Genomic DNA, 24,497 nt, shown 5'->3' on the forward strand with positions numbered 1-24,497 from the left:
AAATGGTCTTTCAAATGTGGTATGATCACTGTTCTAGTGCAAATCTGCATTTTTATTTGTGCAACTAATGTTAGTTAACACTGCTTCTCTGCTTTATCAAAGCAATATCGAAATTCCTCTTTTCCTCCCATGATTTGACCATGCACGTAATGATGCCGACATTTGCAAAATGAAGGGATAAAATGTCCAGAAAGAGGCTGTTGTCCTCAATAAAGCAAATCTCCAGGAATCCATGAGTTTGCTCTGCTTTTGGAACGTGTGCATTTATCATGTTATTTAAAGTATCTCAGGAACAAGATGAATGACCCAGATAAAGCTAAACTTTAAAACTTCTATTTCAAGACTATTAATTCCAAACTAAGTATAAAAGCAACAAATGCAAATTAAATTTGAATATTAAATTGGACTCTGATGAAAGTGCAATGTTTCACTCAGTGACAAAAAGTTTGCTCTTACTGCTGCAGTAGTATGTACATTAACCACTTTGGAACATCTTTTCTGAGATTGCCAAAGATTGTATATACAGCCTGTGCTCTTCTAGGAACCAACCCTGTTATGTTCTATGATATTTCAGGATTTTCATAGTGCCTTCGGCGTAAGCAATAAGCACCCACTCAATATCATGATGTGGACATCAAGTACAAAAAAATGTCCTAAGTTAATTACTGCACCCTGTAAATTAGATAAAGAAAAGTAATTGCTCTTTGAGATATTGCACCTAATCTCATTCAGGGTGACAGAAAAATGATTTATTCTTTTTGTGAATTATGAAGCAATCGGTTTAACTATACCAGGACCTATTTACATATGCAACATTGCACAGTCCTATTTACATGACTAGTGATTTCTGTGCGATAAGGTATTGATTTTCAAATGTTGCTCTTTATTAAAGGGAAATTATTATTGTCACAAGAAGGCATAAAGAACTTCACCACAATTTCATCACCAGTAACATGATGGCATTTTTGGAAGAGTTCAGCATACATCACAGCCCTTTGCTGTACGTTTGACAAACATGCATAACCATTGTGAGAAAACTGAGAGATTGGTTATATTTACTTGTGTCTGCCAAAGTGACTATTAGGAACATGTGTTCTGCGCACTGTTTTTTTAAAAAATAGTCCTACTTCATCACCAAAGCTTCGGGTCTTTGACAACTGCCCGTCCTGAAGATCTGTAGCTCTTAAACAACTGAAGTTCAAGTTTCAATTCTGTCTCTGTGCCAGATATAGATGTAGTAGAATCCACAAACGATTGGACAAAACATAGGTCACTACTAATCTTATATTTCCTGGCCAGAAAAGGCAGGTAACAGTGCATGGAGTGAGAAACTGTGTGTGAACTTGGTTTGTCATTTTTAAACCAGTCTAGTCAATCTGAAATCAGTCCAAATAAATTTCTAGAGCATTTGCATTTATGTATTGTAGGTAGCTGAATTGGTAACCAGTGAATTCTTTGAACAAGGGGACAGAGAGAGGGTTGAACTGAAGCTAACACCAGCTGTAAGTATTACATTTTTAATTCAGGGTTTTTTAAAAGATAAACCTTGACTTTGGTTTTCTGTTGTCTCCAATCACTCGTTCTATCAATGTCACACATTACTGTATCTGCAGACTTGCAACATTGATTTATGTTTCTCAAAATAATTAAAAATTGGTTGTATAATAATGACCCCAAATCTGTTCTTTTTTTAGGTTTTCAATAAATGCTTCACTTATTCTCTGTGGGGAATTTTGGGTTGAGTTTGACCAAAAATTGGTTGTGCCAATATCAGGGAGTCTCACGGAGGGTTTTTCTCTGTGAGCTCTTGTGAGTTACCTCACACAGTTTTCCACTGCTCATCTCATTATGTATACTCTATACCACTATGATGCTAAACTTGCACTATCCTGCACTTGCCAAAGGTTTAAGTACTTATCACTGCCAGAACCTTGGATGGTGCCATGTTTAAACCTGCTCAACCCCAGGCAAAAGAGGTGTATGTCATTAAAGTCAAGAAGTAGGCAGAAGAACAGAAGACATGTTTGTCAGTGGCATTCAGGAAACTAACTTGAAGGCTGACCAGCAACACTATCTGCACCATGTTGCCTGAGATATGCAATCATCTGGTTGCCTCTGTGAATAGGTTGTGGCTGCTATGAAGATGCAGGTTGAACACACTCTGTCTGGTGGATATATACACAGATCAACAGTCTATCATTCTACTCACTGCTGCTCAGCAGAGGCAAAAGCACAGGTAAGTCCCATAGAAGTCTCAGGACTCTCCAGAGGAACCTGGCCTCTCCAATCCTGCCTGAAATCCAGTGAATTTTATTATAAATAAGTTACTGCATTTATGAATAAATGTTAATTTTTCATCATGTGAGTGACAGTCATTTTAGCTGCAGCTACAGGAATGAAGATTGAGATGCTAGCCATTCTTCAGGCCATGTAATGTTCTAACCCTGCCTGAATAACCGCTATCCTTTCCATAGTGACCATACTGACGTGAAATGTCATGATGACTGAACGAGAAAGCATCAGATGTTGTGAAGGCTTCCATCAGCTTGTAGCTTTACCTTTTGTTAAACAACAGGATGAACGTGAAAACTTCAACTGATGCACTGCATTTGCAATTTGGATTACACAGGGGATGCTCTCTGCAAATCCCAGAAGTTTACAGTCAGTGAAAGAAGTTGTATGAAGTTCACAGTGAAATGCTGTGATGCTTAAGCTGATGCTGCTGCGCAGTAGGATTCTGAAGGAGCAGTTCGTCTCAAGAACATTTCTCATTGTCTTAATCAATACAATCCCAAATCCTCGTTGACCATCCCGTTGCATTGTGATCCCTTCAATTGTCTGGAGCAAATAATCCAAGCGTGACTCAATTGAATAGTATTGCAATGAAACCCCAGACGTGACCTGCATGAGAAGTTGATGTGGAGGACACTTCTTAATGCCCTTGTCATCCCCAGTGGAAGGACAGTGTGGAATTGCTGATACTCAAGACATTATGACATATTGCAACTGCTCCTGTGAACAGGGTATTGCCATACTGCAATTGCCTGTCTCTCAAATGCATGGCATTCCATGAAAGACGAGTGACTGTGCCAATCCTGAATCGTCATGAGTGCACCAGTAGCTGGCAACTTCATGTTAGGAGACTGCTCCAAATGCCCTGGAGGTTAATGATGATCCTGAACACATTCTGCAGACTCTGAAACCTTGGAAGGCAATTGTGATTGTTGAAACAGCTCGTCTGATATTACTTGTGCTTCACAGCGATAGTAGGATTCATTTGTAATGGTGAATGAAATTGTCAAGATTGCTTGTGGTCAGTATTTTTAGTCAACAAGATAAGTTGGTGGATGAGGTCCAAATACAGAGCTATATGAAAACAGATTTATTGATCATGAATTGTATGAGTGTCTATTTAATGCAATTGTCTCTTGAAGGGCTTCGAATCACACAAAAGTAGACTGCATCATCAGAGAGAGAATAAAAATGTACTCTTGCCATTCTAAGTGCAGTAGCAGCCATTTTCTATTTTGATTGAGCATTTGCATGAGAATGGAAGTGTACAAAGAAAGTATTACACAGAGGGTATTGCAGGCTCAACCTCTCAGTCTTAGTGACCTCTCAAAACTTCATGTTCCTTTCAGCATTACCATCCCTGTCAACTTCTTTGACTTTGATCTTCCTGATGTTCTCACCCAACTCTTCTACTGAACTATTCATCTCCTCATTTTATCCCCCAGGCCACAGGAATACAACTCAGTATGCCAAACGTTGTTATGCACTGTCTCCTCACACAACCTCCTCCCTCATTGAAGGCAAGATGGTGATTGAAAGCCATTGATAACCAAATACACCCCCAGCACTGCCCCTTATAATGTAATACTCTTATCGTCTTCACCCTTTTATATGTTGAGCTGCCCTTAGAATGTGTTTTGAAATGTTGTGGTCAGCTGACTGAGATAGAAGCTCAAAGGATCAACTGGTAAGTTGGAACCATCAAGCGCACATTCTGACTTTCTTGGCAGGAATTGTTGCTATCAAGGGCAGAGCCTTGCTAGGTTCTCAGTAACGTGGGCCATAACAAGGTAAGTGATAGAATTGGACAGAATGCTCAATGAGGCCCTTCTTGACATCAAGCTCAACTCACTGCATCTTGCAAAATATTCTCAAACAACATGGCAAGATTCTTGCCAGGCAGCAGTGAGTTTACACTTGATGCTGGTTACTGTTGGTTAAACATCTTGTTAGCAGTCATACTTACCACAGTTTGTTGTGGAACCAGAAACCAGAGTGAGGTTTTAGTGGGTTCAACACAATTAGCTTGCTCCAAAAGACATCTAGGTTGGAGACCAGGCACCAACATCTAGGGTATGCTGCATGGGTACCAGCCATGTGCAACCCACATCCATGCACATTGGCATTCAATGTGTACCAACCTCTACCAACTCAGTGGGACATCTCCAATTCCCAAACAGGATGATTCTGCACTCCAGTGATGGACCTTGGCTGCACAGGCAACTTGCATTGTAAAGCAGCAGCAAGGACACTGTGCGCTCAGGGACATCTACCCAGCTCATCAACTTGAGCCGGCTGCATCTCTGGGCTCTTTACTCTCTTCACTCACCATCATGGCACTCATTCACTTTGAACCCACCTGGATGCCTGCAGCTTCCTTGCCTTGCATTGGCCTGCTTTGTCTTTAGTGCATTGCTCTTTCAACCAGAAATACCAGGCTGATATTACTGCTGCCTTGCTGTGCCGCTTAGAGAAGATCAAAGCTAGGAAGTAAGCTTAATGATTGTCAGCAAACCTCAATCCAGCCAAAGAACTATGCTTAGGACAGTTACAGTCAAGTGAGGAGCCAGTTGAAAAGCAGCTGTCCATCCATCCCGACTCTTTCTGAACCAGTGTGGACTATTCTCATGTATTACCATAGATGAAAGTGGATGTACAGATCTTACTATTGGTTCAGGTGGGTGGGGATGGTTTCCTGAGAGAATGAGTAGGTCACACACCCAGGGGGTGTAAATGGTTAGTGGGATTACAGATTGGACTGGGCGATGGTGAGCAGGGAGGATGTTGAATGGATTAATGAGAATGGTAGAGCATGAGCCTGGGTGGGAGGTGGGTCCAGTATCAGAGAAAGATTTTCCACCCCAGCTTTCAATAGCAAGATGAGAAACTCATTAGAAAGCAGTGAGGGTTGCAGTTGCATGTATTTGACTCTCACTATTATGTGTCCCACTTCATTTGCTGTGCAGTTTGCCATTCTTCAGGGGCAGAGCGAAACTATGGTTTTTCGAATACATGTGAGTCTGGTGGAGTGATTGTTGCTGTGAGATCATGTGGGTTTTATTGCTGTATCTTTAAAACGCCACTGCATTAAGTGGTGTTTCTGTCCTCATGGAGAATATCACATCTGATTTTCTCCCCATCATACCACTCACCGTTCCTGGAACAACTCACTGGAGATTTCAGAATTGACCAGCATCCCTGGCGTTTGCACCATATTTAAGGGGCTGTTGTGCACCCAAATAAGCAGTGTCAGTCCATGCACACTTCCTGTTCTTTGCCCTGAGCATGACAGACAAGAGAAATTGCACCTTGCTTTGCATCCTGGAGCTCCAATTGAACAGAATGGTCACAGCTAGAACTTCTTCATCCCCCATAACGAGTCATACCAACAGACAGTGCCAAACCTGATCTGAGGTTGGTACCCAAGCTAAAGCAGTCTCAGCCAACTGGAGATTGCTCAGCATAGGAAGTAGGTGAACGTCTTTAACCACTCCGCCTCTCGCACCTTGAGTTGAAAGTTGAAAACAAAAGTTCTTGACATTGAGAATCTCATTTTTCTGACCTCACCATATTATCCCAAGTGACGTACTATTTCTGTGTCATTCGGGGGCTGGGAAAATTCTTCCCACAGGGTCACAGTTTCTCCCTAAAATTCAAATACATATTGGTTTTAAAAATTAATTAATTGACATACATTTGTGTTACTTCACCAAGGAACACATTTACTAAGAGACGTGAAATGTATTTTAGTTTGTCAATCACTTTGAACTGAAAATAATTTAGAACTATTCAATCGTGCTGACTTAATTAGAATGCTAACAATGAGACACCGCTCAACTGGTATTTTAGAACTGGAATTCTGAAATAAAAATTACTGGAGCAGGTCTGGCAGCATCTGTGGAGAGAAAACTGAGTTAATGTTTTGAGGGAGTGTCATTGGACTAGAAACATTACCTCTCTATGCTTCTCCATAGACACCAGCAGACTTGTGGAGTTTCTCCAGCAATTTCTGTTTTTGTTCAGTGTTTGGTTAGGCCTACTGTCCAGCCAAATGAAACCAGATTACAACTAGATTTCCCAGCTGGAAAACTTTTCTTGAAGATTAATGCCTGTTTTGTATCACATAAAGCTGATAGGTGTATTGTGCCACGATGTCAAGCAAATTAAGCACTTTTTCTCAAATTGCAGTACAGGGGTTAGTCTGTTGTTAGTCACATCCCACTCATTTTGAGCTATCCTGAGCAATCCATACCTCACCTGAGCTAAATATTACATCTTTAGTCTGAAAATTACTCAGTTAATCTTTCTGTATCTAAAAGCAAAATGATGCCAGAGAAATATATCATGAATATTCTGTCCTTTTACTCAATTTATTGATGCTAGAAAACTTACTGAAATGGTAACACTAAACTATGGCTAGAAATCACAAAGTGCACCTTATGCCAACCATAAGGGAGGAGAGCAGTATCTGATATCCCACCAAATGCTTTGAATTCTCATGTGAAATGCAGCTTCGCCAGATTAGATTTGGCTTGAGTTAACAGTAAATCAACAATCTCTTATTTGACTCCTGAAGCCAATGTAAACTTCAGCCAGAGGAAGATTGATTCCATGGCTCCAGTTTGCCCAGTAGAGCTGAGAAAAATCTTGCCTGGTTGTTAATTCATCAAGCGTTTGGCACGATTGGACTTGAAGCAGCTACAGTCCTAGCTGACATTTCCTAACCTGGGTGCCAGCGGGTTACTTCAGATTTTAATCACTTCTATTTTACTTCCTCCATTTGGACATACAGGAGAGTTATTATCTGACATCTCAGTTCTGTGTTTCGGCCCAGTGTGAAGAAGGTTTGCAGCAATATTCTTTCCCATTGATAATAGTGCAGCACGTTGAAAGATCTGATATGGTCCAGCTCAGTGTGATACTGAGGATGCTTGCCAAGTATGTTCCTGTCATGTATATGAATTCACAACAATCCCATATTGTGTCAAAATATTTAAAGAAGAAGCTTTACCATCAGTGCTCATTTAAAAATCAAACAGGTCCAGGGAATTAAGATTAAAATAGACATTCATATGCTTTCCTTTGTCTACTTTTGTAATATTCCTAAATATTTTCATTTAACTGCTGAGCACCAATGACATCACCTGGGAGCTAGGCTAGAAATTACTGCAGTGCTGAATTAATATCAGTGGCAGCAATTACTAACCTAGGATATTTCAGTGAAAGTGTCATGATTACTGTGTGTATGAATTCCGGCTGTTCACCCTGTCATACATAGTAAATCTTTGAACCTGGTCCCTTTATGTTCTTCACTTGCACTTAAAGCTAAAACACATCTTTATAGTACAGAACAATAGTGCAGCACAGTGGAGCTCCAAGACATTGTGATACAGTGATGGTTATGACCTGTGATTTTCTACTGTGAAAAGGGAACAACAATTTATTTACTTGTTATGTGTAATAATGTCATCAACTACTTGCAAAGAATCTACCTTAAAGTCCTAGAGTTGTGTCTTTACCACTAAGCATTGCCTGAGATCAGAAAGGAGAATCTGGGAGGATTACACACAGAATCCAAATGATTTTCCCTCCTGTCCTATATAAGAGTTCCCTTTCTTTGTGGTGGCCAGTCCAGCCGATGTGATGAATAATGTGACCCAGCAACTCCACTTGCAGCAAATAAAGGGTAACTCATTAGTTGGTTATCATTTCAACTCAGTTGGTAGCACTCTCACCTCTCATTAGAATACGTGGGATGAGCCTAGGCCCCAGGATTTGAATGCAATTGTTGTACTGAGTGGGTAGTACATTATTGAAGTTATTAAACCAAGAGCCCATTTAGCTGTTCAGATCAGACATGCAGTGCCAAGTTTTGAGGAGCCAGTGCAAGTTGTTACATTTACACTTTAAGCTATCACAAAACATAAAGTCCTCTAGGACAATTGGAGAGACCACCAAAGTAGCATTCCAGGATGCTGCAACAACACTTGTACCACTGGTTCAGGTGGACATAAAAGGTCCTATGGCACCAACTAGTCTGATATGATGGCAATGTTTAACCCCCATCATAAAGCAGTGTATTTATTATTCAATGAATTGAAGTATTATTCATGTATTGCTTAAATGTAGGATCTTCCAAGCACCGATTCGTTGTCACGTTTAATTATATGATAAGAGTAACTGCCCTTCAAATGCAAATTATTGACTAGGAAGCATAGAATCATAAAATCCCTATGGTATGGAAGCAGGCCATTTTGCCTATTGAGTCCAGACAGACCCTCCGGAGAGCATCTCACCCAGCAACCGCCCGCCACCCTATCCCTGTACTGCTGCATTTCCCATGGTTCATCCACCCAACCTATACATCCCTAGAACTATAGACAATTTAACATGTCCAATTCACCAAACATTTTGAACAACCTGAAGACTCGAGATGCTATATAAATGAAAATTATTTTTTTTCCTTGTAAAACTGGTCTCTACTTTTGCTTTTGGAAAGTAAGTTGATAACAGAAATCTGAACTCCTTGTTTGTATATCTTGGTGTTGCAAATAATCTACAGGCATAGCATGGGTGGAAGTTTATGGCTCTTAGCTTTATTTCTTTGTGCTTTCATACACTTTGCGTTTCCTTAGAGGCTGTCAGCCTCTATGGCTTACATTACTTTTTGGTGCAAAGGAAGAGGTAACTGATGTCACAATGCATCACATTGAACTGTCAAAGGGGGCGGGAGGTGTTAATGACACATCAATATCACAGACGATGATGATGATGTAAATACGCTGTATCTGTTTCAATCAAACGGCCATGTGTGAAAGTCAGAGGGGTTACTCCTTAGTGGGCTGAAGATTGCTATGGGATACTGCTACACTGAGTCAAGGGACTCTTCCTATTGTAGTCCAGGTGGTTGGTCAAGGTCAATCATATAGTCCTATAAGAATCTAGAGTTCCGTGTCATTGCAGTCCAGCGATTAGGCCACAGTTAGTTCTACAGGTCAAGTGCAAGCCATTTGAGGTGCAGTGGAGACATTGGTCTGTGGGTGGCTCATTTTCTTACAATGGGTGGCACACTGGCTAGCACAGCACAGGTACCTGGGTTCACTTCCATCCTGGGTGATTGTCTATGTGGAATTTGCACGTTCTCCTCGTATCTGCATGTGTTTCCTCCAGGTGCTCTGGTTTCCTCTCTCAATCCAAAGATGTGCAGGTAAAGTGGATTAGTCACGGCAAATGCAGTATCATGGGGATAGGGTGTGGCATGGTGGATCTGGATGGGATGACGTTTGGAGGGTTGGTGCTGACTTGAAGAGCCGACTTGATAGTCTTTCCCTTCGCTTCATAGAACAAAAGAAGTGAGTATGAGAGAAGAGCTGTTAGTTGTGAAACACGAGCAGGAGAGATGATGAGGTGTCCCAGTGAGCGAGTTGGAAGTGCAGGGGTCAAGAAGGATTGATAGTTTGGGAGGATGAAGTGGGCAAGAGCCCTTGAAATATGCAAGCGATTGAGAGTTGGACCCCGTGAGCCCTGGTGGGAAGCATGTGCAAATGTGGCAAGGTTAAAGAGAGTATTTGCCTTGTGAGTGCAAGGCAGTGAGAAGATGATAGTGATTCTTACCCTTGTGAAGCAAAGAAGACCATTGGTGGTCTTCCTAAACTGCTGGGCTTCCCAATTATCTTGGCACACTGTACTGACCTGTACTGTCATGTGGTTGCCTTGGTCTGGTGGTATGGCCTCCTGTGAATCCTCTTCTCTCTAACACCCTGCCCACCAACATTTTCAGGTCCCTGTTCATGAAATGGAGAGCTTTCCTCTGGGCTGTATATTCAGTACTGATTGAGCACCACACTCTGCCAGCCAATACCTGGATTGCGGTGTCTGAGGTGGTGCTAGCATTGTGAAAGCCTTTACACCTCTCTAGTCATCCAGCTCCTCAAGAAAGGCACCTGAGAGCCCAGTTGTGCAACTGAATGCAGTGAAGAGTGGAAGATTTTGTGAGAAAAGTCATTCTGCTTCTCACAGCTCGAACTGCAAATGGGAAAATTCTATCCAATGTGTTTGTTTGCTTTAGGGCATATGGAAGCAAAACACCATCTGTGGGTGCCAGAGAATAACTTTCATTAGAAATCAAAGGTTGCAAATCGAATATAATTTGCTTTAAAAAGAGCTAATAATAATGTAAAAAAGACTCAAAATGCATCGTCACACTTTTATATGAAATACGTTTTTTTTTCCCAAAAACAACTTGATTTTTTTTGGAATAGATAGGTATGCAACGTTTACAATTGGGCATACATTTTAAAATGTAATTTCCATATAATTGTATAGGAAGCTTTCTGAACCTCACATCCTGGATGAAGATTCTATAGAATAGATTTATTTGACCATTCTCTGTCCTGTGATATTACAGTCAGGACTCTTAAATCAGGTGTGACAATACTGGGCGGTCTATGTATTACAATAAAATTGCATATCTAGCTGATTCTCAGAAGACCATCTTCAGCATTTTGGTACATCCAGTCTATTCCATACCCTCTGATTTCTGGATCAGCTGTTACAATTTATGAGTGAGGAACTGGTCTCACGTTAGTGCTAAATCCTTCGCAGTTTTTTTGCTGTGATCCCACGTGTTCACTGGGGACAAGGCTAAGACGGCCAATTAAAGTGAGTTCTAATGTGACCTTTAACAGCTGTCACAGTGATTATTGTGCCAGCTATTTATATAGGCCTACTTTTCAACTTGCTGCATTTTTGATGTTCACACTTCCACAAGAGTATCATTTTAAACAAGTCTTCAGTTACAGTAAACAAACTAGGGATTTGTCATTTTTCTGTGCTTCTAATGCAGTTTTTTTTTAAAAAGCCTTTGCGAATTTAAATATTGTGGTCTGAGGCAACCAGCCTGCCTACAATAATGTCACAGCTGACACCAAGTGAAATACATTGATGTGTAGGCAAATGCATCCTGCTGAACTGCACTCATAATTTGATTATAAATTGCACACTAGGGATGGATGATTTATAGGTTGTCAACACCTTATTTGACTTGTGCTATAATTTCCCTTCATTAGGAGTCTTTCATTATTTTGTTTGCTTTTAACAAAATTAATGCATCTTCCTGCTCAAAAATCATACATGCATGGAGTGAGCAATGAATTAATCTTTTGACCTTGATAGTGAACATGCAAAATGTAGGTAAAAATTCATGAAAAACTCTGAGTTATTACTGCTATTAGCAATCCGTGAATGTCAGGTCCTGCAGTAACTGCACTCTTGGACGTGTGCTGAAACACAATTCTATCTTTGCAAATATTCTACAGGCTATCTTTGACCGAAACAGGAAGGATGAGTTGCCGGGGTTACAACTGGAATGGATTGATGGGATCTGCAAGCCACTGTTTGAGGTACTTTGAAATATGAAACTAACTGTGCTTCTTTGTATTGTGCTGAGTTATTCCACCTCAGCCAGTTTTCTTAAAATGATTTTTAAAATATGAACTGATTTTTAAAATAATTAAAATGTTGTGGAACATATCGTTTAAAGAAAATACAGGTATTTTTCAATGTGCATTTGAATCTTTTAGTTACGCGTGTTGAGTTTTGATTACATAATATTCTGACCCATGATTTGTCACATGACACTTGATCCTGTGATACCTGATCCCATGACTTCGACGAAATGTTATTGCATTTACCCAATACTATTTGGAGTGAATTACTTTGTGCCCAGTTTTATATCAGTGTGCAACAAGTTCTAGGAGAACTCCAGTGAGCGGGCAAAGGTAGGAAGTTAACGGTAGAGAGTATTTCACAGAGAAGAACCAGAGATGGGGATACTTTGACCAGTAGCTAATGGTAACTCATTGAAATTACACTGATAACTAATAATAAAATGGCAATACTCAAGATGCCACTCATAGCCAACAGTAACACGTATGTAAAATCATTAATAGGCTACATTGGACTGGTAATAATAGTTGTAATAGCCTGCCAGTAATTAGTAATAATAATCCTGTATCATGCCATGAAACCACAGTCAGTCTCTCTCAGTACTCCACTATTTGCAGCTGACTGTGCCTGCCTGCACAGGTTGTGAAGGTGAACAACTCTGAACTGGAACACTTGGTAAGAACTAACCTTTGTTTGGACTTCAGACATCAAAGCTAGGTAATACAGACCAACTGTACCAAACTAATGGGGCTTGATGTTTTTAGCCCTTCTCATAAGGCCACATCCTAAACTTAGCTTGGCACCAATAATTTTAAACAGCCAGTGGGAATAAAGGAGAGTATTCAGAGAAGTGTAGATATTACAGCACAAGAAGATCTCATACAACCTAACACATTAAGACTCTCTCCTGTAACTTGGATTTTTTAGCCTCAAGACCTTTTTATATATCTCTTCTTTTTCAAATGTTTATCTTATTTCCTTTGAAGTTGTGTTTTAGACACTATTCACCATGGTAAAATAGGCCAAGGCCAATTACACTATTAAGAACTTTCCTCTTTCCCTTATGTTCCTTTCTGGCAGTTCCTTCCTTGATATCCAAGACCTTGTTGCTTACTTGCCCACCAATGGCAATCATCTTTTGCTGTTTACCCACACCAAGATCTCCAGGATATAATCACCTTTTTATCAACTTTTTCTCTGTATCATTCAGTGTATTGCTGCTGATTTAGCACTGCAGGAAATCTAGGTTCTCATGCACCACCCAAGTTTTTATTTGGCTCCTCACATAAGCACCAATACCTAGCTCTTTTTATATTAGATTAGATTCCCTACAGTGTGGAAACAGGCCCTCCAGCCCAACAAATCCACATCAGCCCTCCGAAGAGCAGCCCACTCAGACCCATTCTCCTACGTTTTACCCCTTCACCTAACACTAGGGGCAATTTAGCATGGCCAATTCACCTGACATGCACATTTGTTTTGAACTGTGGGAGGAAACTGGGTCACCCAGAGGAAACCCACGCAGACACGGGGAGAATGTGCAAACTCCACACAGACAGTTGCCTGGGGCGAGAATTGAACTCGGGTCTCTGGCACTGTGAGGCAACAGTGCTAACCTCCAAAACCACATCTCTTATCACTTAATCCCTAGTGTCTCTCAATCCCTAACTGCCCACTCTGTAGTCTCCCTCCCCCATCTTTTGATCTCTCCCCGGTTCCACCATTTTGATCTCTGCTCCTGCAAGCTCCCCACTTTTCAGTCGCCTACTCCCCCCTCTAGTCTTGACACCCCGACTCCATAAAATGTCTAATTCAGCTCATTCATTCAGACCTCTTGTTCACAATTGCTAAGAACCCCTACCAAAGAGCTGACAGCCAAGATTTCTGGGTCATCCAAATTCCCAGCTTTCCAGCCTCCCGATGACTATGTTCATGTGGATGGTTCCCCAGCAACAATTTGCAATGTTGTGGAGTGGGAGGATTGGAGTGGCTGATGCACCAAGGCTGATACATTGCAGCTGTTGACTTGCCAAGTGGCTGGAGGCGGTGCTGATAGGTGGAACCATTGGCTTCCAAGAAATGTCCTGTCATTCTGATAGCTTTGAGAATCCTAGTGTGTAGTAATTCATAACAATATTGAGTGCTGCAGGATGAGTCTACAGTCTGCTGTGAAATATGATCTTGCCAGGTCTAAGTTCCAGTTAAAAAAAACTGGAATAGCAGCTAAACCAACTCATCTTCAGAGCCTGTATTGTAGAATAGCACCATGGGCACATTTACCAAAAGGATTGATTGGGCTGGATTCAGCTGTGCTCACTAAGGTAGACACGTTAGTGCATGAGAAGGTGACCCAGACAATTGAGCATGAGTACCTGCATTGAATTCCCAGAATCAGGAGAACAGTTTCCAATTCCTTTGGGGTGCCAGGGATCCAATCCAGGAATCCTTATATTGGAAAGGCAATGACATTCATTAATGAAGACAAGTTGATTATTTGTCAGTCCAGCAGAAGTCTTAGGGATTTAACTGGACCGAAAATACCCTTGCACCTTCTGAAGGTTAAGAGTGACTTATTTGCAAACGCTGACTGTCTGATTGAGGATCCAGGCATCGGGGAGAGAGGGGTAACTAAAAACCACACCGCTGCCTTAGACAAAGTCTCTTCCCTGGGGTGGGGGAGTCCAGAACTAGATGACATTGGTTTAGGATGCGAGGGGAAGTATATAGGAGACCTAAACAGCAACTCTTTCACGCAGAGGGTGGTATGTGTATGGAATGAGCTGTTGGAGGAAGTAGTGGAGACTGATACAATTGCAACATTTAAAAGGCATTTGGATGGGTATTTAAATAGGAAGGGTTTGGAGGGATATGGGCCAAGTGCTGGCAAGTGAGGCTAGATTGAGTTGGGATATCTGGTCAGCATGGACGGGTTGGACTGAAGGGTCTGTTTCCATGCTGTACATCTCTATGTGATCCCCCTCCTCACCACCAAGCCTTTCAGCTCAGCTCCTATCTTGCCTTCATTCACCATGCCCTTGGGGTCAGGACTGGGCCTTAGGGCATTCTCAGCAGCAGCCATTCCTGCCAATGGCACTGTTGGCATTAGATAGCTAACAGATTCTAATTGGCGCATAGCTCGCAGTTGGAATTTCCAGTCCACGGTGGGCTTAATCATGTGGAAGGCCTGACATTAGCCAGTTAAATATTTGATGGTCATTTAGCTGTTTTGGCTATTTGCTCAGAAGAAACATGAAAGTTTTGGTCTGTTCTCTGACTAACTCTCCTTACTCATTTTTCTTTGCTGAAGACCAAAGTCAATGTGTCAGATTACTCCATCTTGTGGAAAGGGATGGAATGGCAGGTCCAGGGAATGCAACAACAAAAAAAACATTTTCAACTGAAAATCAACAACAAGCATGGTCCAGAAGCATTTATACAAACACACATGCAGAAAAAGCAAATTTTTATTGCATTTTGAATCTATCATGCCCTGTTTCTCTCTATAAATAGCTCTTATTCTACTCTCAGCAAATGTCTAATCTGCGTACAAGTGCAGTACTAGCAGCTAACAGCAAAGACCAGACCACAAAGGTAGCCTTTGAGCATGATATGATACCAATCATTTGTACCGAGTGCAGCCCTCGATAAACCTAACACATGTTCTTTAATCGATTACCACATTCCACTGTGAATTGTTAGAAGGGAATGATAGCCAAATGATAGCATCAACATTTCCCCCTTGAATAAGATTACTGTGAAATATTCAGGGTCTGTGTATCATTGCTGACATTCAAAACATTCTTATTTTGCCAAGGAAAAGTTCCATTGGAGAAATTGATTACTGGGCTTTGATGAGGCAAAGAGATTTGAAACAATATTGTTATGACAATAATTTTTAACCAGGTTTTTTTTTGTTCTGGTAATTAGCTGTTAGGGAGCAGCTTGATGTCACATGTGAAGGATCATAAGTAAGTGAGGATCACATGTCGACTGTAGAGCACGAATGATTTTTTTTGTTGTTGGTTCTGATTGAACGGGCGTGTGTTTCACTCCATTCAATGTTCTTCAGTGCACTTTTTGTCTCAGTACAAATCTACTCTACAAATGTCTTGCCCTTTATCACCCCTTTTGTTGGATTGCAACCAACTACTGTTTGGAACTGAGATGGGTTAACTTAGCACAGTTCCAGATTCAAACCTGAGTGGCTGAGTGCAGAGGGAGTGAATTTTTCATTCTGACATACCATTTTATATCATTGATTTTATAACAATATTCTTATTTTCATCATGTTGTAGTAAAGAAATCTAAATTAATATAAAATACTTCACTTGATAAAAATATGAATTGAGCAAAAGAAAATTTAATACCAGCACTAGTTTGAGGGAAGTGCTTCTAAATGAGATCTCCCTGCACTGCTTCATGGTGGCTTTAATGGATATTTTTGTGATTATAAATAAAACTTATACCTCACTTACAGCCAGAGAGGCAAGCAATAGCAAGCTGAGTTTTACTTATTAATTCATTTTTTTGTAAATCTCATGCAATAAAGAGTGAAATTGCACAGGATAGTGCTGTGCTTTATATTTTAGCACAGTGCAGTCATGATATGACAATTCTGCTGTAATAAGTGTGATTGATAATGATTAAAATTCTGAACTCAGGAAGCTGTATAATGAAGCTACAGTTCAGGGAAAAAAATGACATTGTTCTCAATTTCAGTAATTCTCAACTGAACATCTAGATATGCACAAAATGCATTTTTTATAAAGCAATGGGTGTTGGGGAGCATTGGTGTACTGCACTTTTTAATCCTTTTCTAATGACATTTTAGAAATTTCTTATAATTTCACATTTCAGGACCAGATACAGCAAAGCAGTATAGTATTTTATGAAGAGAACAAATGAGAGAATGTGGAATGTTTGTTTTGATTTCTGCTTCAGCTCTGACAATATATACTTGCAGCCTAAATGATAAAAACTAGTATTTAACCCTTTGGAAATGTTTACAAATCTTCATAAAATAGATGTTCAAAATAATTCAATGATCTCAAACTCTGACATTATTTATCTGTAGAAGATTTTTATGAAGATGTATATACATAATGTAGCATTTGATGTTGTGATAGATGCTTCTTAAATATTATCCAGTCTAACCACTTCCAAGTATAGCAGAGCCTGTCTGAGAAGATTATTGGTGAATGCAGATTTGCAGTGAACCAAATGTACACCCGACCCAAGAAGGAACAAATTTGTGTAGGTTTATTTATCCATACCTTCAGTCACCTGAGATGGTGATATTCATTTGAAAATGAATGTTTGGTGAAGTATGTGCATAGGGACTTGTCTAGTGCTGTATGAGGGGTAAAGAGAAAGAAACACAAAGGACATGGCTGGAGTACAAAAATAAATGAACTATGCAAGGAAATAAAGTGAAGAACATGAAACAAAAGGAATCAGCAAAATAATCAAGGAACGTAAATAAAACAACTGGATGCATGAATTTAAAAGTGACAAAAGCCTAAAGTGAAATACATAATTCTAAAATCTTTCTCTTTTAATTTTTATATCATCACTGTTTCTCCTTCTCTATGTTTATCATTTAGTCTGTAATTTATCTTTGTTCCTCTATCTATGTATGTTTATTTTTCTGTATTCATATCCTCACTATCTATCTCCACATCAGTTTATTTATTTCCCTATCTTATTATCCATTTCTCCAGTTCCACCTCAATCAGTAAATGTTTGTCTTGTGTCATGGCGAAACCGTAACTGTTTTGCAATTTAATGATAAAAACACCTGAACCATACACATTTCTGATCATGATCTTCATACAATGTGCATTTGTGCATCTCATTTGTGGCTGTTCCTTTAAGGAGGGGGATGGTGATATTAGCATAGCATCTGAGGCATAGCAGACTTTAATCTTATCGGTCAAAGTACTCCTTGGGGGCAAGGGAACAGTGTGTGGTGAACCATATGTGGAACATCACTCCAAAATTATTATTTCTATTTTCTATTTTTTAAAATTATTTATAAGAATAGTTCAATATTTTTAAGCTGCATTTGAACTGATAGCGACAACTTTCTTTTACGTATGATTCCTCGTGTAAAAGATGATCCGATAGCTGCTTCCTGGTGGGTGCAGAGAGCATTGAGCTAGAAACAAAGAAAAACAGAAGTAACCATGGATAATAACAAGAAAAAATTGTTTAGGAAAAGACTACAAGAGAAATGACTGAAGGATTGAGCTGGTCACAGAAGCAGATGGTTGGGTAGTAATCTGGACTCAGATAACCAAAGTGTTCAAGTGAGGCTGAAGAAGATTTCTGAAGGAGAATTGGGGATTGATTAGAGGGATTTGAAAAGAGCGGTGAAGCCTTTGAAGTCAAATCACTAGGGTGTAATAAGTCAATAATGCTGGAAATGGTTGGGCTAGTAGTGCGCAGGATTTTGCACAAGAAAGATCTCAGATTATTAGGTTTTGGATTCACTTGTGATTATGAATAGCAAATGTGAAAATATCAGTGTGGGAGAAAATGAAAACTTGATTCCAAAAGTATCAATGGCAAAGGTGACAGTATTGGCTGTCCTACAGACTAAAGTAATCTTAACAGTGTCGAATACAACAGCTCAAACAATCAGCCTTTGAGTCAAGTCCCACTTCTTTACTTCCAGGAGAAAAGCCTTGCAAAATTATGTCTCAAGACATATAACTAGACTAGAAGTAATGTAACTGTTGACCTTAGTACTAAAAGAATTAGGGACGACTGCCAACATTTAAGAAACAAGAGCTGTTTTTCCCAATTTTGTGTGAGCAATGAAGATGCTTAACCTTCGAGTGCAAATCAACAGCTTTCCAACTAATGGGTGAAAACATGTATGCAAAGCATCTGTTATTTGCTTGTATTTCTATTTGGTGTAACTGCTCCTCCAACGTGAGCATAATCAATAAATTATCCCAAAATTGTTGAAAATCATACAACAAACAGGGCGTCAAAAGGAAAAACCTTTTTTCTGCAGCAAATGGTCAGGTTCTGGACGACCCTGTCAGAGAGCATGGCAGTAGCAGATCCAACCCTACCTTTCTAAAGAGAATCGAATAAGCACCTGAGGAGTAAAAGATTGGCATGGATTGCGGGAAACGATAGGGAGTGGAATTAGCTGGGTTGCTTTTGCAGGAAATTGAGACTGAATGGCCTTCTTCAAAATGCGGTAATCATTCTGGTTCAAATCCTGATCATATTTAACTTTAAAGGGATTAGGGTGAAATGGTGGGGGCTGTAGTTCATTTCATGGTTTGGGCTCCTCCCAGGAAGCATCTCTTGGTTCTTTGATTTTGGAGATGTGTATTTTCATGCACTGCTCTGAACTGAGAGCACTGTGTCATAGACTTGACCCTGGAGACTTACTGAAGCAGGAGTCCCTAACCTTGCAGTGTGGCTGATAGACCATTCTTGTTGGTAAGCACTGGCCATCCGGCCATCCATCCATCCATCCAAGGTGCAGACAAGTTCCATTAACTTGTCAAACTTTTATTTTGAGTTTCAGATTCAGGTTTTACAAATCTAATCTCACGCATTTTGCGAGTTGAGAGGTTTGATCAATTCCGTGAAGAGATCTATCACTGCGTTTACAGTCATGGATGGGATTTAATCAACCCGATGGGGCCTCACCCTTGTTAGGAGAACTGATGTGAAACCTCTGTCAGTCCTGTAGGGTGCCCAATGGTATAAAGTATCTTCCTGGCATTTAAATGGTCACCATCAGACTTTGCTGCTATTCTAAACCCGAGCAATAATGTCCTGTCCACTGAGTGCTGGCACTGATACACCTTTACTGCTGAGAATTATAATAATATATAAAAAAACTATAGTTCCAGCCTTTCTCTTAAATTATGGAATTTTAATGTTCCAGTGCCTCCATTGCCAATAACTTTTTATTTATTTGGTTGTTACATAATAAATTACAGCAGTTAGAAAGTAGAAATGAATAAGACATGTTGAAATAATCATGGACTGTATTGCTTTGACTGGTTGTTGTAATTTCTAACAAGGTGACACCAATTTGCACCGTTAATTCAGTGTTGCATTGCAAGAGAATGGAGCTGTTTAAAGTTTTCCATTGAATCATTTACCAGTGCAATTCAAGTGGTAAGCTTCATTCTACAGGATACATTAATTGTAAGTTTTCACTCCTTTAATCTTCTTATATCAAAGTGAAATCAGCAGCTTACTGATACAGTAAGCTTATTATGAAATGATCATCTTTGCAATGTTTTAAATTGTAAGGCCAGGTAGAGTGGGCAGAATTTGAAGAGTTTGGGAGACTGGGTTTTTCTTGGGCAGTAGTACTGCCCATCCCCCTCAGAATAAATATCACTTCCTAAAAAAATCTGATTAGCGGTCCAGCAGTCCAAGCCACACCAGAATGTAGGAACAGGCGTAGCTGAGACTGCAGGCTAGTCCACAGATGATGAGGACATGGTCTCTGGAAAAACCTAAGTTCACAGTTTTGATCAGGAGTGATCAAGGAGCCAAGGCAGGAATGAAAGAGATTTGAGGGTTTTGGCTTTAATGGCCAAGTGGTAGGTGTGGGGGTTAGAGGTAATATCTTAGAGGGCTTTACCCTGATGTGCACAAAACATCTCTCAAAATAATGTTCCAGCTCTTACTTGCAATACTTTAACCAGTCAGATCAAAAAACATAACCTTTTTTACTCCTTCCTGTTTGTTCACACCATACATTCGTACTTTGAAGTACCTGTTCAGACATGATACGATATACTTCTGGTGCAGTTGGGGTCTTGAAGGCAGACTGTCCAGTCCAGAGGAAGGGACACTACCACAGAGTCACAAAGCTCTGTGACCAATCCAGTAAATCTGCATAATTTGAACATAATTTGATCCAGAGTTAGCTGCACTAACATTTCACCACAAGCTGAGTTATGCCACACCAACCATATTGGGGTGTAACTAAGGTATTATTCAAATCCATTTATTTTTGAGTTCAATTGCATTTTTTTTTACAAAATGTTAGGTAGGCTGCTGATTTTAGAGTTTGTCCATCTACTGTTAGTGTTCCTGCATCGAGCTGTTGGGGTTTCATGCCATGGGGGAAGGTTGAGAGTGGGATTAGATGATGGGCTAGCCACCTGACATACATTATGTGCTCTTGCCAACAAATACCCACCAGGATGGCCGTAAAATCCAACCCCATGCCCTCCTAGTTTCAAATGCTTTTCTCCTCATGTCGTTTCCCTATCCCTGAAGGCTGTGACGCGTGATGTTGTAAAATTCTGGCACAACTAAAATTAATTGGGGGGGGGGGGGGGCTGAAATGAAGAAATCCAGCAAGTTTCTTATTGTGCAGATCCTGCCAAATGTACCGGAAGGGATTCACTAATATTTTAATCTTAGTTTCACACTGACCACAAGGATGGCCTAGTAGATGGGCAGAGGGGGGTGAAAAGGAAGTTGATGTGAAAAGGAATCATATCCAGGGATCCTGGTCTTCAGGAACCTGTGAGTTGAGGGCTTCTTGGATAGGCAGGAAGAGCTTCTAGTCCTGGCTCACAAGGCTCACATTAAATTTGCATACAATTAATCTTTGAAAACAAGATGGACGGAAAATTTGAAACAAAAATCTCATGTATGTTCAATTTAGCTTTAAAATTAGGCTTCTCATTTTACCATTATTACATTTGCTCACTTGTCGGCAGCTGTTTAAAAGTATTTATTTTATTTCACAAATAAGGAAACTTCATCTGACCTTGTTATTGAGTGTCATAAAAATCTTGTTGTTGGCAAATGGTGAAAATGAAAATGGCATTGACAAGCAAGCTTATAGAAAATTCATCGACTATGCTGCAGAATGAGGTGTTCAAAGACCTTGCAGAAAGATTTAACAGATTATCATAGCTGTTACAATCCTGTGTCTCATGATAAACCTGTCATTCATGCACTTACACGATGTCTGATGATGTCTCTGGTGAAAGCAATGACAGGAAATTATAGCTAGTATTCCAGATTCCCATCTCAGTAATCTTAAACAACACTTCTGTGCATCACAAGAACACCTGCTCAGTATTCACGCAGGCAGTTGTTTTCATTGACAGCCTTGGATAACTTGTGAAGGTGAAGAAAATATGCGTAGCTTCTACCTAAAAAAAAATTCCCCATAAAGTGGAAAGGACACCTGTGAGTTTTACAAGACGACTAGAAAACCAGCTGGTCAGCTTTATTGCTTAACGTGTAAAGTTTAATATTTTTTCTATAGTTCAGTAATTTACCCTGCTCACTGAAGAGCCATTTGATCTGCGTCCAAGCTTTCATTGTGGTTTTTAATTTCCATTTCTATTTTCAATATTTGGTTAACCTCGGCAGAATTTTCAGCTCCACATTACAGATTAAACAGGGATGTGCTCTGAGTGGGTTGTTGATGAGCTTGAACTCAGAGCCATAGACATCTTCTTGGCCTATTCAATTTACTCAGGAGAAATAAAACCCTGCAGAGCTGGTGAATTATATAGAGCTTCATAGTTCAAGAGCTTCTGGAAGCAAAGAAAAATGTCAGGATTATAGTCAGACTTAGGATGCATAACATGATTTTATCTAGGCAGAGTGAAATTTCAATTTTAGACCTATTTCTTAGATGCAGGAAACAACTTAGTATCATTCGTCCTCTAAGGGATTAACTTGAGAGAAATCCATGGTAGAGTGAATGATATACAGCTTGAGGAGGTCGTCTTGAAGGCCACATGGTTTTACTCATTTCAACCCATGTGGTAAGTTAGCAGCACAGAATGCTGGGGCATTCACTCGAATGAGCAAAATGAGCTGGTTTGGTTGAGGATGGCGCTGTGTTGCCAGGATGGCTACATTATATTTTGAAAATGCGCATTTGGGAAAATTGCCTCATTTAGATGAGACAGTGGGTGGGAAGGAGGAGATATCGACTTTGTGCCAAATTTGCTGACTGGCTTTAAGGGCAAATATTCCATCCAACCCAAACAGGACAATCGACAGAAGGGTTTCAATTATTCTGAATGCTCCCGCCTTGCACCTTCACTGGAGCCCAGTGAGGATATAGCTAGTGAAGGCAGCATAGTTTATCCAAGTAAAGGAAATGGCAATCAACTGGACATTCAGGCAGGATTGAGACTTGCACCCCTGAAGAAAGCAGCATTGTTAAAAAAAATGTTAGAAGGAGTATCTGTAAATGTTTTCCGGTTGTGCCAGTCACACACACCCTTCTCTCTTGTGTCATCACAAAAGAAAAGAGGAAACAAAGATAACACACAAAGAAGTTATAGAATCCCTACAGTGTGGAAATAGGCCATTAGACCCAATAAGGCGAAAGTGAGGAGTGGAGATGCTGGAGATTAGAGTTGAGAAGGGCTTTAGCCCAAAACGTTGATCTTCCTGCTTCTCAGATGCTGCCTGACCTGCTGTGCTTTTCCAGCACCACACTCTCGACATGAGGCCCAAAAAGTCTACACCGACCCTCCAAAGAGTATCCCACCAGACCCATTTCCCTACACTATTACTCTTCATTTACCCCTGACTAATGCACCTAACCTACACTTCCCTGAGCACCATAGACAATTTAACATGGCCAATTCACCTAACCTGCACATCCTTGGATTGTGGGAGGAAACCCGCAGGTTTTCCCACTTTCAGTTTCACTCCTTTTGCAATAATGTGGCAATACAGATTGCTAGCCCATTGAAATGACTGGAATGAAAAGAAACAGATCAGTCTGAATGGGTGATATGCTGCTCCAAGGTGACAGCCCAGGCAGTAAAGTTGAAAACCAATGAGACAGAAAACTCAAACAAACCAGAAAGTTAGCCAGCAGAGGAAAGAAAAACAGAATTGCAGAAATGGATAGCACACGTTTCCTGTAGCTGACACATCTCCTGTCTATGACTTACCTCATCATTTTTTTTTGGATAATAATCCTGGTGTTATATAACTAACCCACTTTAAAACAGATGGCAATTCATAGAAGCATCTTTGAATGTTCGCACTTCAGGATATATTTATTTAATCTACTTAACTACAGGGAGTAGTGTCCGTAGGTCAGAGCAGTTTAAACAAAACTTCATCTTACCATAACAGTTACCATTTCATAACTGTGCTCAAGGTTCCAAATGACCAGTGAGCAATGCCATGAAAGATCAGTTTGTAAATATTGCTGATGAAATCATTACAAATATTAGGACACCACAGCAAAATATTGAGAGAAATGGATTTTGACAAAATGCTGGAGGAACTCAGTACATTGGTAGTATGTATGGAGGGAGAAATAGAGTTAACGTTGAATCTGATATAGCTCAAAATCATAGGCTGGGTGAAGAATAACTTTTTCTCAGAACTGTTCTGAATTTACTGATGTCATTCAAGAGAATAATTTTGATTCATCAGACGTAGGGTTCCTGAGGTCACCCATGGTCACCCTGCATAAAAAAAACTTGATATTTCAGTATGTGGTATGTTCTCCCAGTATTCCACCTTAACCTCAGGAAAACGCCTGGAAAAATTGGTATACAAGACAAAAGATGCCTGTTCTTCAGGAGTTCAGCAACAATTTGTGGGAAGTGATAGAAAATACCTCAATGACATTTCAAGTATTGATTGGGAGCTTAGTACATGTGATAAAGGAAAGAGTATTCCAACTGCAGGCCACCAGACCATAAAACAGGAAAAGCAGATGCTAATGCTCTGAATTTCCTTGGGAGTTTGGCTAGTCTACTGCT

At 40.1% G+C, this 24,497-nt stretch overlaps 1 protein-coding gene across 1 annotated transcript in view; it reads left to right on the forward strand.

Annotated features, from left to right (window-relative positions):
* Positions 1-24,497, forward strand: part of pde11al (phosphodiesterase 11a, like) — a 295,860-nt gene that overhangs the window by 268,831 nt on the left and 2,532 nt on the right. Inside the window, exons 18-19 of the mRNA XM_060825345.1 lie at positions 1,428-1,502; positions 11,610-11,693. Coding sequence (XP_060681328.1) covers positions 1,428-1,502; positions 11,610-11,693 — 159 coding nt within the window. The remainder of the gene's footprint in view (positions 1-1,427; positions 1,503-11,609; positions 11,694-24,497) is intronic.

This window comes from Hemiscyllium ocellatum, chromosome 5, assembly GCF_020745735.1.
Source record: "Hemiscyllium ocellatum isolate sHemOce1 chromosome 5, sHemOce1.pat.X.cur, whole genome shotgun sequence".
Taxonomy (NCBI): Eukaryota; Metazoa; Chordata; class Chondrichthyes; order Orectolobiformes; family Hemiscylliidae; genus Hemiscyllium; species Hemiscyllium ocellatum.